This window comes from Notolabrus celidotus, chromosome 3, assembly GCF_009762535.1.
Source record: "Notolabrus celidotus isolate fNotCel1 chromosome 3, fNotCel1.pri, whole genome shotgun sequence".
Classification (NCBI taxonomy): Eukaryota; Metazoa; Chordata; class Actinopteri; order Labriformes; family Labridae; genus Notolabrus; species Notolabrus celidotus.
Genome location: NC_048274.1, coordinates 36,845,702 through 36,860,295, shown reverse-complemented (window position 1 = coordinate 36,860,295; position 14,594 = coordinate 36,845,702). Strand labels below are relative to the sequence as shown.

At 41.1% G+C, this 14,594-nt stretch overlaps 1 protein-coding gene across 1 annotated transcript in view; it reads right to left on the bottom strand.

Annotated features, from left to right (window-relative positions):
• The window catches only part of si:ch211-186j3.6 (neural-cadherin), a 351,776-nt gene that overhangs the window by 38,793 nt on the left and 298,389 nt on the right, over window positions 1-14,594 (bottom strand). The window contains exon 34 of the mRNA XM_034679695.1: window positions 2,884-3,064. Coding sequence (XP_034535586.1) covers window positions 2,884-3,064 — 181 coding nt within the window. The remainder of the gene's footprint in view (window positions 1-2,883; window positions 3,065-14,594) is intronic.

The window sequence follows — 14,594 nt, the reverse complement described above, 5'->3', positions numbered from 1 at the left end:
TCTAACTGGACTCTCTGCACTTCCCTAGTTTTTAGTTTTTATTTATGACTCTTTCCATTTGTTTGTTTGTTTGTCTTTATGATGTTTTAAAGGTGACATATCATGCAAAATGGACTTTTTAATGGTTCTCTACCTGAAATATGTTTCCCTGGCATGTCTACAAACCCCCCGAGAATGAAAAATATCCATTCTGCCCCTGTTTTGATTTCTACACCTTTCTGTAAATGTGTGTGAAACGAGCCGTTTCAGACTTCTGTGTTTTTGTTACGTCACAACAATATCCGGTCTGTAACGGAGTCAGAGCTCGGAGCTTGTTCAGCCCATAGACTGTATAAAATACAACTCAACTCCTCCTCCGTTTTTCATTCCCTGCACACGTGTGTTAACAAGGAGCTTAGGAGGGAGGCATGCTAGTTGTAGGCCGTCTTAATAAACACAAATGTCGGTTTTACTCCCCACGTCTGCAGATTTGAAGATCTAGTGGATGATTTTTATTTATCATGGATAAGTGCTAGTGCTAGTTAGCATAGCTACATAGCTACATGTCGTAGCTGTAGCTGTGTACCAAGACACGCGTCGACATACTGCCAAATAAAACAACAAGAAACACTAAATCTGTGACCAATCCTTCAGAAAGGTCCTGCTGCCTTTCTGGCAGAGGTCGGTTTTACTCCCCACGTCTGCAGATTTGAAGATCTAGTGGATGATTTTTATTTATCATGGATAAGTGCTAGCGCTAGTTAGCATAGCCACATAGCTACATGTTCGTAGCTGTGTACCAAGACACACGTCGACATACTGATAAATAAAACAAGAAACACTAAATCTGTGACCAATGGTTCAGAAAGTTCCTGCTGCAGGCGCCTCTCCGTCAGGATCAGATTCTGGATCAGATTCAGAGGGTTGAAGTAACGCGGGTCTGTGAGCAGCCGTGTATATTCAGCCAAGATGTAAACATTAGATCAACGTGCTGGAGAGCCGAGGGCACATCCACTTGCTGAGGGGGCGTGGTCAGAGAGAAAACAGAGTGTTCTGAGGAGGACTGAAGAAGAGGGGTTTTCAGGCATGCCAAAATCTGATTTCAAAGTGTTTTTTTGAGCATAAAAACTTTGAAGACATGTTTTGGGGACCTCTTAGACCAATATATATTGATGAAAAAAGCGTCATATGTCACCTTTAATGATGACTGTTTTTATTATCTGTAAGGTGATCTTGGGTGATTTGAAAGGCGCCCAAAATAAAATGTATTATTATTATTATTATTATTATTTGTTTCTGTGCAGCTGTGACGCTCGTTTTGTTCCCTTTGTTTTCACTATCTGGAGTTTGAACTCCTACTAGCTTCAGTACGGTAATTGAGCTCTCAGCCTGCAGAGAAAGTTGTGAGGCACAGACCCCCGAGCTCTCCGCTGCTCACTCTTTAACTTAAATATAGGACTCTTTGACTTCTTTCAAAGTTAATTTACCATAAATCATAAACAATATACCCCCATTTTCTGTGAATGCATGATTATGACCATGAGAAAAGATGTGTAAAAAGTCCCGCAGCCGGACCGATCAGTGTCGCTGTCTTTTCCAGCACAGTGTGCACTCAGCTTTCAATGAATGAGGATGGTTTTTTTTAATCGTGTCAGGTCGCACACAGTCATGTTGGAATAATTTTCAAGGACAATATGTGATTTTCCATGACATTTTACTTTTTCCCCAATTTTCCAGTACTGGAAAACTGGTGAACTGTTTTCCAGGTTTTCCAGGACATGTGGGAACCCTGACAGTGTGTAAGAGTGACCCCAGGAGAAGACCTCGGGATGCTCTGGACAACTCATTCAAAAAGTCACCCAAGTATTAAACAAGAGGGATGCCAGATTAGCTCAGATCATGACATCACTGATTGTTGAATGTTAATGAAAGAGCATACTACAAGAAATGCAAACCAAACAGACACATCCTGCTCTTTTATTTTTATCATTTACCTTTAGAGAGAAAATTAATTCACCTGTTTTATATCTGACAACCTGAAGGTCTCGGATATGTGGACACTGATTCCTGAAATCTGCATATTGTTGTCAATTAACATGTCTCCATTAAGTCATTCAAACAGTTGGCCTTAATGTGAAATATAAAATATAGAGTGGAAATACCGCTCAGATAATTATTGAAGCCAAAGAAGGTGAGTTTTATATGCATTCTCCGGTTCACCACATTAAGACCTGTGACATTAAAAGTGCAACGTGCTATCTAATGGACTGTTGTTTTGTGATTAATGTTTAAATGATTTGTTATTCTCTTCAGGCCAACAAATTAAATTGCAATTACATTAGTATTAAGAGGTGCATGTCTGAGATGGTTTTTAAAGTCACATGAACTGGTGATTTGATTTATCTGTTTTAAATAATTTGGTTGGTGTTTTGCAACTCCATTTGTCACTTGGCAATTGCTTTCTCTCATGCCAGCCTGGCCTTTTATTTTCTGTTTGGAGTCTACATTAACTGGATAGTGGTTGGCTGCCACATTTATCCTCCTTAAAGCCCATTTCTCTGTGAACATGCAAGGCTTTTTATGCCACCAAATGCCATCCATAAAATTGGCAAATCATTCCCAAAGCCTTTGAACAAATAGAGGCTTAGGGTTGCTTTTTCTTCAACCATTTTCCAGTCTTCTGAAGGTGGTCAAGGCCAAACTATTTTAAAGCACATCTATGCGGTTATGAACAAACACACTCACAAGGTCACGAGTTGAAAAATGACTTCAGAGGTTGACTGAGTTGGTTTAAACGCATGTCGTCAGGCCTTGTCAAAGTGATGAGTGTTTGTGACGCACATACGAGTGTGAATGTACTCAACTGTGCAGTCACATCTGATGCTTATTGGTTTTTGATTGTACCTGCATTCATGTACCCTCCACAGGTCAACGCAGGTGAAGGGGGGGCTGCACTGGTTCCTTTTGCAGGAGTCTGACGAACACCCAGGGGACAGGCCTTGCATGCTGACCTGGGAAACCCCATCCCGAGGCTGGCTGTCCAGTGGCATGTAGCGACCATTGAAGCGTAAATCCCTCATGCAGCCTGCAGGAAGGAAAGGGAAGAAGAGTTAAGGTGGAAAATAAATACAGTTATCTGTTCTCACCTGCACAAATGAAACATTAGACTAGTGAGAGCGCATGTTCGTGGTGAGTTAATCAACCACATGTTCCTAAAAGAGGATTTACTTGCTTTAATTACACCGTAAATCCACCCTGGTGTTCAAACCCAGACTCTTCTGGCACATTTTGTGGCTTTCCAAGGTTTAGCAAACACCATTTCATGTTCAGGAATAGTTACTTTGAGTTTGAGTTGAGTGTGAGGTTTTTCTCTTCTAGCATCTTAAAATGCAATTCACACACCTAAGATATCTCACAATATTGAGTCAGATTTGCATACCCAGTGAAAAATGTATAATGTGCTCCACAGTGCACCGATAGCTGTGCTGTTTACACCTGTCATCGCTTCACTGGGTTACATGCCAGAGACACTTAACAAAAGGGAGTAAACACATCTGAGAGGCTGTTTGTCTAACTGCAAGCAGTGAGGAGAAAACATGTTATTCTTTGGAAGAATTATTTCACATAGAGGCAAATGTGTTTGCTTGTAGGAAACTCTGCTGGATCTGGGTCCCTTTTAAAGATAAAGGACACTTACATTTATTTACATGTATTACAATGTGTTTCAACATATTCTGCATGCATTAGTTACTCTTAAGATGTGGCAACATGGGGATGTTGCTAAAAAGAGGAGCAAGCAGTCAGAGTATCAATCAAAGAGATTATTAAAAAACCCACAGGGCAAACAAATGTATTAAAGAGAGAAACGAAAGGTGAGGAAAAAACCTTGTAAAGAATCTCCATCATAAACATAACTCAAAAAGTCTGACTTCCTGGACTCCCTACTTTTTATCACTTTGAGTTCAGGGAATTGATTATTCCAAAAACAAGGATCATGTTATTCGTCTAGGCTTAGACCTTGTTGCTTCTCTCAATGCCAAACCAAGTTAAGCAGAGGAAGGAACAAGGAATGACAGTAATGCTTATAGAAGTATCTTTATTATTGACATATAAGCATCAGATGCTCAACTAATACCTTGATGCAGACTTAGATCCCACAGGATTGGCCGGGGATTGGGTTTATTAGATAACTTATGAGCAGCAGCTGGAGCAGTAGATGGCAGCTCAGCTCTCAGGTGAGAGTATGGAGGCAGCAAAAGAGTGATTGGAGCCCTGATGGCTCGAGGGTAATGATAATAACAGGGTAATGATAATAAACCAGTGGCATGTGAGTGTGGTGGCGAACTTCAGATTGGTGCTTGAACAAACCTCAGGCTTCCTTTACCTGCAGACGTACAGAGTCCCATGCAAAGACTACTACCCTCATTAGCATGCTCACTTTTGGTTTTTATCATATAAAATGCACAGCGTTTTGTTTTTGTTCACATAAATTGCATCTGTTGTTTCTTTTATTAAGACACCCTGGTTTGGTGCTGTAAGTAACATCCACCTCAGCCTTCTCAACATGATTAAATTAAGCAATAACATCACCTGGACGGACCCTGAGCCTCTGAGCAGCATCTACAGCAGAATAACTAAAAATAAAGGACTACAAATAGCCTCTGATACCTCACACACAAACTCTGTAGCCAATACAGCTACTACTTTTGGGAACTGATCTTTCCCTATCAAGTGGACATGCCACAGCTAGCGTCTTAGCCATTACCTTTAGATTCATTGATGCTTAAGCTATTCTGGGTCCCTGACCCACCTCCAGTGCTATTATCTACAGTATATATGGACATTTGTAGTGTAACATCTTCTAACTGGTGTATTTTAAAAACATTTTAAAGCTTTACTTGTGTGTTGTGTACTATGCCCAATGCCTCAATTTGTCAATTGACTCAAACTGATTCTGCTGTTTTCTTATTTATTTTCATTTTTATTATTTATTATTAATTGTCTTTATTATTATTGTATTATTGTATTATTATCTTATTATTATTATTATTATTATTATTATTATTATTATTATTATTATTATAATATTTTTATGTTTTTTATCATTTTATATTATTATAATTCTTTTTTAATTTATCATTTATATTACTATCATTGTTTTTCAATTATCATTTATATTATTATCATCATTATTATTTTTTTTTATTATCATTTTTATTTATTTTAAGGTAACACACATTTTACTGCAAACAGCAGTGGTCTAGGGGTGAAATAAGCCGAACCTAGATGATAATCCCTGTGATGGCTGGAGCCACACAGTGAGTTACCTGGCTGTGGGAGCATGGCACTTCCTGGAATGAATAAAAGGCGTGGCCAAGGGTGAAAGGGACTTTTATGCTGAAGCCAGCTGAGTGGAGCAAACCATTGGCTCTGATGTCACGGGGGGGGGTTTGGGCTTAGTTAGTATTACTTTTAATTCAGTTTGATTAAGCATCCATTTTGTTTACCCCTTGAGTTAAACTTGGTTTGGCTCAACCACTATATAAGTTCCTTGATGTCTCATTGTGTCAGGTCTGTTTGTTTAGCTCACACTTCACCTTTTGTTGTGTTAAATTGAGTTATGTTAAGTTGACCTCTTTTATAGGCCTAGTTCTTATATGTTTGGTTTGTGAATTTGGTTGGCCTAATTTTGGGTAAAATAAAAAACCCACTTCTCTGTGAAACTTACACCTGTGTCTTGTGCCTTACTGCTTGGTCCCTAACAATCCCATATTACCTTCTGGGTAAGGAGTGAATGCACAGCAGTGATGCTGGCAGCAGAAGAAGCTTAGAATTAGAATGACACGTAGCAGTTCTCAGCTTAATTCACTGGAGATGAAACTTTAAGGCCTATTTTACATCATTACAGTAGCAGCCAGCAGTGTTTGTGTGTGTGTAAGTCTTTACGTATGTGATGCTCGCACTGTTTGTTTACACGTCTCACTCCCTGTGCCACTGCAGTGCTTTAAAGCTGTGTAAAACACACACTGAAACATCAATACTACAGCGAATGGGTTCAATGTATGACTACAAAGGTGTGACGGCAGACCTTAGTTACCCCGCTGTGGTATAATCAAAGGCTCCAGAATTATGTGATGCGGTCGAAGTTCCGGACCCTTAGCTTGATCTTGTCCGCATATTTTGGTAGGAAAGCCACAAGACTGAATACCAGAGCCAAGTGATTTGGTGTAAGGATAATATGAGGGGACTTAGAACAGAACCCTGAAGGTTCTCTTTATGTACTGCTTGTGACTTCTAGTTTCTGAATAGTATGCAGGAAAATCTGTGGTTGTGACTGTAAGGTCCAAAAGGTTTATCGAGAAGGAGAGAGAGAGAGGCTGCTCTACTAGCGTGGTAGTCCTCTGGGATGACAAGTAGTAGTCGGATGAATAGAGATTCAGTGGAGATCAAGAGGATTGTTTTAGTGGATATACAATTAAAGCTTATCAAAGAAAAAAGAGAGGTCTGGATGGATACTTCTGTCTTAAGTGACTTTTCTTAAGCTGCTCTGGGAGTAACAACCAGGTGGGAAGTATTGATGTGACCAACATGGCAAACAAAGCAAGGTGGTTTGTGTTGGGAGAGGGGAAATTGTAAAAGGAAATCAAGAGGCGGATATTGGACAGGTGGAGTCAGCAGGAGGGTGGTAAAATGCAAAGTGTTCACTGTGTAGCTTTTGGTAAAACATTTAGGTGGAAAAGTGGGTTTTAAAAGGAGTAAAAAATAGCTATTTAGGATTGTAAGATAACACTTTCAGCAGCAGGTTAGGAGGCAGAGAAAGAGGTGAGAAGTGATTGACAGACAAGGAGGTCCACTGGGTGTCTGGATTTACACCATTTTCCATTAGCTGCCTGTAGGTAGCTTCTGTAAACACACAATGAGTCTGACAACCACAGACCTGGAAGGGTCAGCTTAGCCTGCTGAGAGGTGCCTCTAATTTATCCAGAGAGGTTGGACAAAGAAGAAACAAGAACATCTGTAGCCAAGTCAGAAGGCATGGATAAGGAGACAAGTGGGGACGGATGCAGCAGATCAAGCAAAAAGCAGAAGAAAGGGGTTTGAGTGTGAAAGAATCTGTCCTAGACATGAAGATGAGGCACGGACAAGCTTGTAGAGAATAAAGATATCTAAAGAGAATAAAGGATATAGGGAGGAATATCTTCATTAGCAAACTAGTGCTCTGTTCACTGGTCTGGATGTGTGGGTGAAACAGTAGGCTGAGGTTAGAGCTGCAGGGCTGGATATGTTCTCTGTGTGATCCAAGTCTTCAATCGAGCATGGAGGTCCAACGATTGCAAGAAAGCCTTGCCAGAGATGAGCTCCTGTGGGAAGATGTCAAGCAGGCCCCCAGTGAGAGGTGAGGTGATGTGCTTGTGCGTGTGTGTACGGAGAGTGTGGAGTATACATCGAGAGGTCACAGTGATATCTAGTTGGCCCTTAGCCTTTGGGAGAAAGATTGTTGTGTTGGAATTGAACTTAAAAGTATAAGATAAGAAAAATCTGGCAATGCACGAAGAAAACATGAACTGTAGTTTGCGATGCAGTTGAGAATCTGTTGCAGTTTGTTGCTGTGCTTTCATGACCGTCAATACCATGCGACACCTTGACAGCTGGGGTCACAAGACATAGGATTTCCTGCGGTAATTACTGAAATAATGGTTTTCTGCCTCCATGATGAGCTTCTCTTCATCCATGTTGTCTTTATCGGTCTCTCATAACCTCTGACCAGTTGACACAAAGCCTGGCTCTGCTCATTATAACAGTTTGTTGTTTTTTTAAAAGTGAAATACGATCTGGGCTGATTGATGCATTGTGCTTCGGCATAAACAGAAGTCTTGTGTATCTGCTGTGAGGGGCTTTGGATTGCCGGAGCTGAGATGGAGCAGAATCACAACAGAGCAGGGCCAGAGGAAGCAAGCATCATCAGCTCCGGTGGATTAGGTGGAAGTTAGTCGTTACACCGGTCGCTAAACAGAGGTGCACAGACATGACAGCAGCAGCAGGGGGACTTTTAAAGCTTTCATGTTCCATCAAAGTTAATAACCATCACAAAATCAGTCTGTTAACTTTATTTTAGTGTTCCTGGAAATAGCACCCTTACTTATATCCCCCATGACACTAGCACTGTAGCCAAAAATCTGTAGGAGCTATGGTTGTTGTTCTGTGTGTTTACCCCTTGTCTCTCTCTTTATGAATTAACTAAGTAATTAATTAAAGGGGACATATCACGCTTTTTTCATCAATATATATTGGTCTAAGAGGTCCCCAAAACATGTCTTTAAAGTTTATGCTCAAAAAAACACTTTGAAATCAGATTTTGGCCTGCCTGAAAAGTCCTCTTCTTCATTCCTCATCAGAACACTCTGTTTTCCCTCTGACCACGCCCCCTCCGGAAGTGGATGTGCCTCGGCTCTCCAGCACGTTGATCTAATGTTTACATGTTGGCTGAATATACACGGCTGCTCAGAGATCGCGTTACTTCAACCCTCTGAATCTGATCCTGACGGAGAGGCGCCTGTAGCAGGACCTTTCTGAAGGATTGGTCACAGATTTAGTGTTTCTTGTTGTTTTATTTATCAGTATGTAGACGTGTGTCTTGGTACACAGCTATGAACATGTAGCTATGTGGCTATGCTAACTAGCGCTAGCACTTATCCATGATAAATAAAAATCATCCACTAGATCTTCAAATCTGCAGACGTGGGGAGTAAAACCGACCTCTGCCAGAAAGGCAGCGGGACCTTTCTGAAGGATTGGTCACAGATTCTGTGTTTCTTGTTGTTTTATTTGTCAGTATGTCGACGTGTGTCTTGGTACACAGCTACAGCTAGGACATGTAGCTATGTAGCTATGCTAACTAGCGCTAGCACTTATCCATGATAAATAAAAATCATCCACTAGATCTTCAAATCTGCAGACGTGGGGAGTAAAACCGACCTTTGTGTTTATTAGGACAGCCTACAACTAGCATGCCTCCCTCCTAATCTCCTTGTTAGCACACATTTGTGCAGGTAATGAAAAACGGGGGAGGGATTCAGTATTATTTTATACAGTCTATGGGCTGAACAAGCTCCGAGCTCTGACTCCGTGACAGACCGGATATTGTTGTTACGTAACAAAAACACTGAAGTCTGAAACGGCTCGTTTCACACACATTTACAGAAAGGTGGAGAAATCAAAACAGGGGCAGAATGGATTTTTTTCATTCTCGGGGGGTTTGTAGACATGCCAGGGACACATATTTCAGGTAAAGAACCATTAGAAAGTCAATTTTGCATGATATGTCACCTTTAACTAATTACTAATTAATTAATTAACCCAGCACCAGAGGGAATACTAGCAGAGTAGCATCATGCTAACAGAGCTAACACCGGACACGAACGCCACATTGGAGCAGGACTGAACAAACCGGGGAAGAAGGCCAGCTCAGTCCTGGACCCTGTGGAGGTGGTGGCTGACAGGAGGATTATGGCCAAGCTGTCGTCTTTGATGAACATTTCTTTTTTAGATATATATTCTGATAGATTAGATATATATTGACATAGAGTGGTCTAGACCTCCTATGTTTGTAAAAGCGTCTTGAGATAACGTTTGTTGTGATTTGGCGCTATACAAATAAAGATTGATTGATTGATTATACACTTCCTCTATCCCTCTTTCCAAGCTATTCAACATGAGTCTGGCTCTGATTGAGGTTTCATCCTGTTAAAGGAGGTTTTACTTGGTCTCTGTTTGTTACCTGTGTTTGCTCATGGTGGAATAATGTTGGGTTTTTGTAAATAATATAACAAAGACTACAGTCTAGCCCTGCTCTTCTTTTAACATGTCTTGAGATAACATTTGCTGTGAAAGACTGATTGATTATGCAGTTAAGGATGCACGCCCAGTGTTTCTCACACAGACGATACGTGGGCGGCCCGCCAAAGCACACACCGATCAGACACAACATTATGAGCACTGACAGGCGAAGTGAATGACATTGATTATCTCTTTACAATGGCACCTGTCAGTGGGTGAGATATGTTAGGCAAGCGAACATTTGTCCTTGAAGCTGATGTGTTGGAAGCAGGAAAAATGAGCAAGAGTGAGGATGTGAGTGACTTTGACAAAGAGCAACCTGAGCTAGTTAGATGACTGATGGTCAGAGCATCTCAGCACACAGTAGCTCCTGTGGGATGTTCCCGGTCTGCAGTGTTCAGTATCTTCCAAAGTGGCCCAAGAAAGGAAAGCTGGCAACAGAGTCATGGGCGGCAAAGGCTCAATCGTATGCATGTAAAACAGAGGCTGGTGGGTGTGGTCTGATCCTACAGAAGAGCAATTGGAGCTCAGGCTGCTGACAAAGCGAATCCTGGTTCTGATAGACAGGAGTCAGAGCACACAGTGCATTCCATATTGATGTGTAAGGGCCGTGTCAAGTCAAGTCATCTTTATTTATATAGCACATTTAAAAACAACCAGTGTTGGCCAAAGTGCTTTACAAGGTATAAAGTAGAAAGTACATGAAGACAACAATAAACAACACAACATATCAGGATATTAATGTCCTCCTCACAAGGAGAAGGCCAGAGAAATGAGACGGGTCTTCAACAAAGATTTAAAACATTCAACATTTGGGGCCGACCGTAAATGGAGTGGCCATTCCGGAGCTCGGGGGCCGCTGCTCCAAAGGCTCAATCTCCCGGGTTTTAAGCTGAGTTTTTAGCCCAAGTAGTATGGTGCCAATCCATTTAGAGCCTTGTATGTTAAAAGTGCAATTTTAAAATCAACCCTGTGACGGACTGGAAGCCAGTGGAGAGCACACAGCACAGTTGTGATGTGCTCCCTCTTTTCCTGCCAGTCAGGGGGCGAGCAGCAGCGTTTTGAGCAAGCTGCAGGCTCTAAATAGACAACACATCTAAGCCCACATACAAGGAATTACACTAACAAGCTTAGAAGTAATAAAGGCATGTACCACTCCCTAAATCTTCGGGAGGGAGATAGGCTTTTACCTTAGCTATAAGTCTCAGCTGGAAGAAGCTGGACTTAACAGCAGAAGAGATTTGTTTTTCAAATTTAAAGGCACTGTCGAAATAAACACCAAGGCTCTTTACAGAGGAGTACAGGGCCTGTAGGCAGATCGGGATGTTCATGATGACCCCTGACCACCACTGAAAGGGCCAACAATGAGTAGGTGAGCGCCACATCTTGACTACAGAGCAAAGGAAGAAGAAGGCCAAAAGATTGAAGGTATTGATTTGGCCTTCAAGTTCCTTAGCTCTTAATCCAATAAAGCATCCAACAGTCTTCTCTGTCCAAAATCTGAACTCCCGAGTGTCCCTTGTCCTTGAGCTGTAAATTGGAGGCTAATATTTTCTAACTCTCTCCACCAGTCTGGTAAGAACTGAAGAAACATTTCAGAGGAGAGGTGAAGTGTCTTCAAGACATTCTACCAAGACCAAATGCCTTTTTGGATCAAGCTTGAAACTTCTTTACTTGTTCATTTTAAGAGGTAAATATAACCCGTCCACTCAGCCTGTGTGTTCCATTGAGCTTCTTCAATTCAAAAGTTTTGAGCAGTACGAGCAGTCTGTGCTGAGATTATTGTCAGAAACAGCAGAAAGGCCTCACACCACTCGTAAAGGACAACAGTCAGCAGAGGATTTCTTAAGCTCCAATTCAGCACACTTTGTCATGACGGTTTCATCTGGCTTTTTTCAGATGACAATAAATGAAACCATTTTGGATGTATCTTTTCAACCACAAGGCGATGATAATTCAACATGAAATACACCAGTTAAATACAAAAAAAGACCATGTTTTCTCACAGTCTGATTTAAACTATCAACATGTTAGAGCAGGGTTCCTACGTTTCGTTCATCAGAGACTGAGATAACATTAAAGTGCTTCTGAAACTTATTTTGTGTAGCTCAGTGTCTCTAATGTGGAGCTGTAGAGGCAATAAACTCTGGAGGACACACATTTATCTTGTTTATGTTCTCGTCACTTAATTGCTAACTTTGTGTATTCAGTTAATATCTAATTTCCCCTCGCTCCATATTTGAAAATACATTAATAAAATAAAATGCAAACACACACACACACACAAGTGAACACACACACAAATGCACACCACCAAATATACTTTCCCTGCCACAATCTATCATGTCAACCTCTTATAAAGGAAAATGCTTTTTAAGTTCATAATAAACATGCATAGTCATTTCCTGCCTCAGGCTCAGCTGTCTACACCTTTAACTTTCCAACTCCAGGGAGCACTCTCTGTTTCACCTCATCCCACTATCTCTCCATAGCTCAGACCTTTTATCATAAAGTATTCTCTTTCTCTTGTTCAATGCACCCGAAGCAGACTTTTATTCCTGCCTGACTTCTTGAAGAAGTCAATCTGCATTTGGGCACATGTGTAGGCTACGGTCGAATGTGTCCGTCGCCCTTGGAGAATGAAATGAGAGTGGGACAAACTCAAAACACAGAATACTGTGTACTGACTCACCCACAATCAAGATAAAGACGAGTAAATAAGTTTTGTAAATTTCAGACTGGCCGTCATGTAATCTGACCCATTTGTGTGGAATCTTTCCGAACAGTAACGTGACGTTCATAAAGTATCAGAGATATACAGACACAAATATTTTTTGGATACTGCTCCTCATTTTCTTACAGAGTGATTCAGAGGACTGAATACAGATCAAAGGCCTCAAGAGAGTTATCTCAGTTCAACTTAAACACATCAAAACTGTGTTGCGTAGTGAGGAACTTTAATTTTGTGTTGATTTTTGCCGATAACAAGGCTGGTATTCAACATTTGGCCGATTATCTATATCAGCATTTTATTTTACAGTCAGTCAAAAGAGAGGCAGAGTGGTAGAGGAGTGCTAGTTTGTGAGAGTGAGGTGATTACTGACACTTGTGACCTGTGTGTGAGTGAAAAACAAAGAGGAGACTCATTGCAGAAGGAGGAATGTTGGTAGCTGAATCTACTGAAAATAAACAGTTTATCCAGATCAACTGCTCGTGGGGGGAAAGTAACCCAAAACTGGAGCAGGCTACATTTTTCAGTTGTTGTTTTTTGCTCCAGTGAAGCTGCTGAAGTTGTTTTGGACTTTTTTGAGATCTGGTGACACTAAAGACTTCTGAAAATTAAAAGCTACCACTTCATCCCTCCCATTGCCAGGACTCTCACCTCTCACCTCAAGGACTGACCTGCGGTTCCCCTGGATGTCTGATGGCTTCTTTAAACCACAAGTGCTGTCCTCGTTCTCTCTCTCTGGATGAACACATATAATCCATGGAAATGTTTCTCCTTGACTGCTGGATGTTTAAAAGATTGTTTCAGGTATTGTAGTAAACGACAGCTTCTCTCTCTTTTTTTTTAATGTTATTTGAATATCCTTTTGTTTTCCTGGTGTCCTCCTACAGAGAATCCTATTTCATTTACATCTCTCTCTCTCTCTCTCTCTCCTCTCTCTCTCTCTCTCTCTCTCTCTCTCTCTCTCTCTCTCTCTCTCTCTCTCTCTCTCTCTCTCTCTCTCTCTCTCTCTGTCTCTCTCTCTCTCTCTCTCTCTCTCTCTTGGTTTTCATCTTGTTTGAGGACTGTGTTAGAGTATTTATTTGACCTGGATTGAAGCTAAATTAACTTTTCTATAATTTCCTTTGCTAGCGTGGTTTTGTCTTCAAATTTTGCCTTACTGATTCTGCCCTGAGGTTTTCAAACGGCACACTAGGTTGTCTGTCTGGTGCCCAATGTAATTGAACAGACATTTAAAGCTGAAATTTTACCCACAGGACTTCAGTTATGCTATAAAAGATTATAAAACAATTAATGAATTAAAAGTGTGCCGCTTTGGCTTCCCTCTGGGTCTGTTTTCACTTACTCTGTCTCCTCTTGTGTCCCACCCACAACACTATCTGACTGGCTAGATGTTGCAGGACTATGTGACATGTCTGTTCTGTAAGTCCAACTGGTCAACTGTTGACTTCTGTATGATAGTGAAAGTTTAAAAATTTAAACATTGTTTATGCCATTTAAACATAAACACTTCTAATCGCGCTGTTTTTATCCATCAGTTATATCACACACACAGAATATTTGTTCAAAAATATGAGGCTGTTTTGGTAGATGATGGCCTCGTTTGCTTATTCATATCAAGACACCAGTGTTAATTTCAGTCTGTTTTATTACCAGCTAAAAACTCCACACAGAGTTGGTTTTTAAGAGGGGTAACAGAGGGACGCCCATTCAGCTCAATGATTAAATCCTGTGCCCCTTGTGAGCATCATGTAATGCCCACAATAGGACATGAGCGTCACATAGTGCACCATTGGTGATGTATTTTAGGTGCCATTATGAATGCCCAAGAGAAACTGAAATACAGAGAGGACAGGAAATAGCAGCTGGAAAGAAGTCCTGGTACACAAAGAGAGTCCTGTCGACAAGGGGTAGAAAAGAAAACCTATGGCGGAAAAGCACTGTGTGTGTGAGCATCTGAGTGTGTGTGTGTGTAAAGCCTGCAGTGTCTTTGTACAGGTGTAGCCTCATGTGCTTCTGCAGCGCTGTAATGCTATGTACAATCACACTC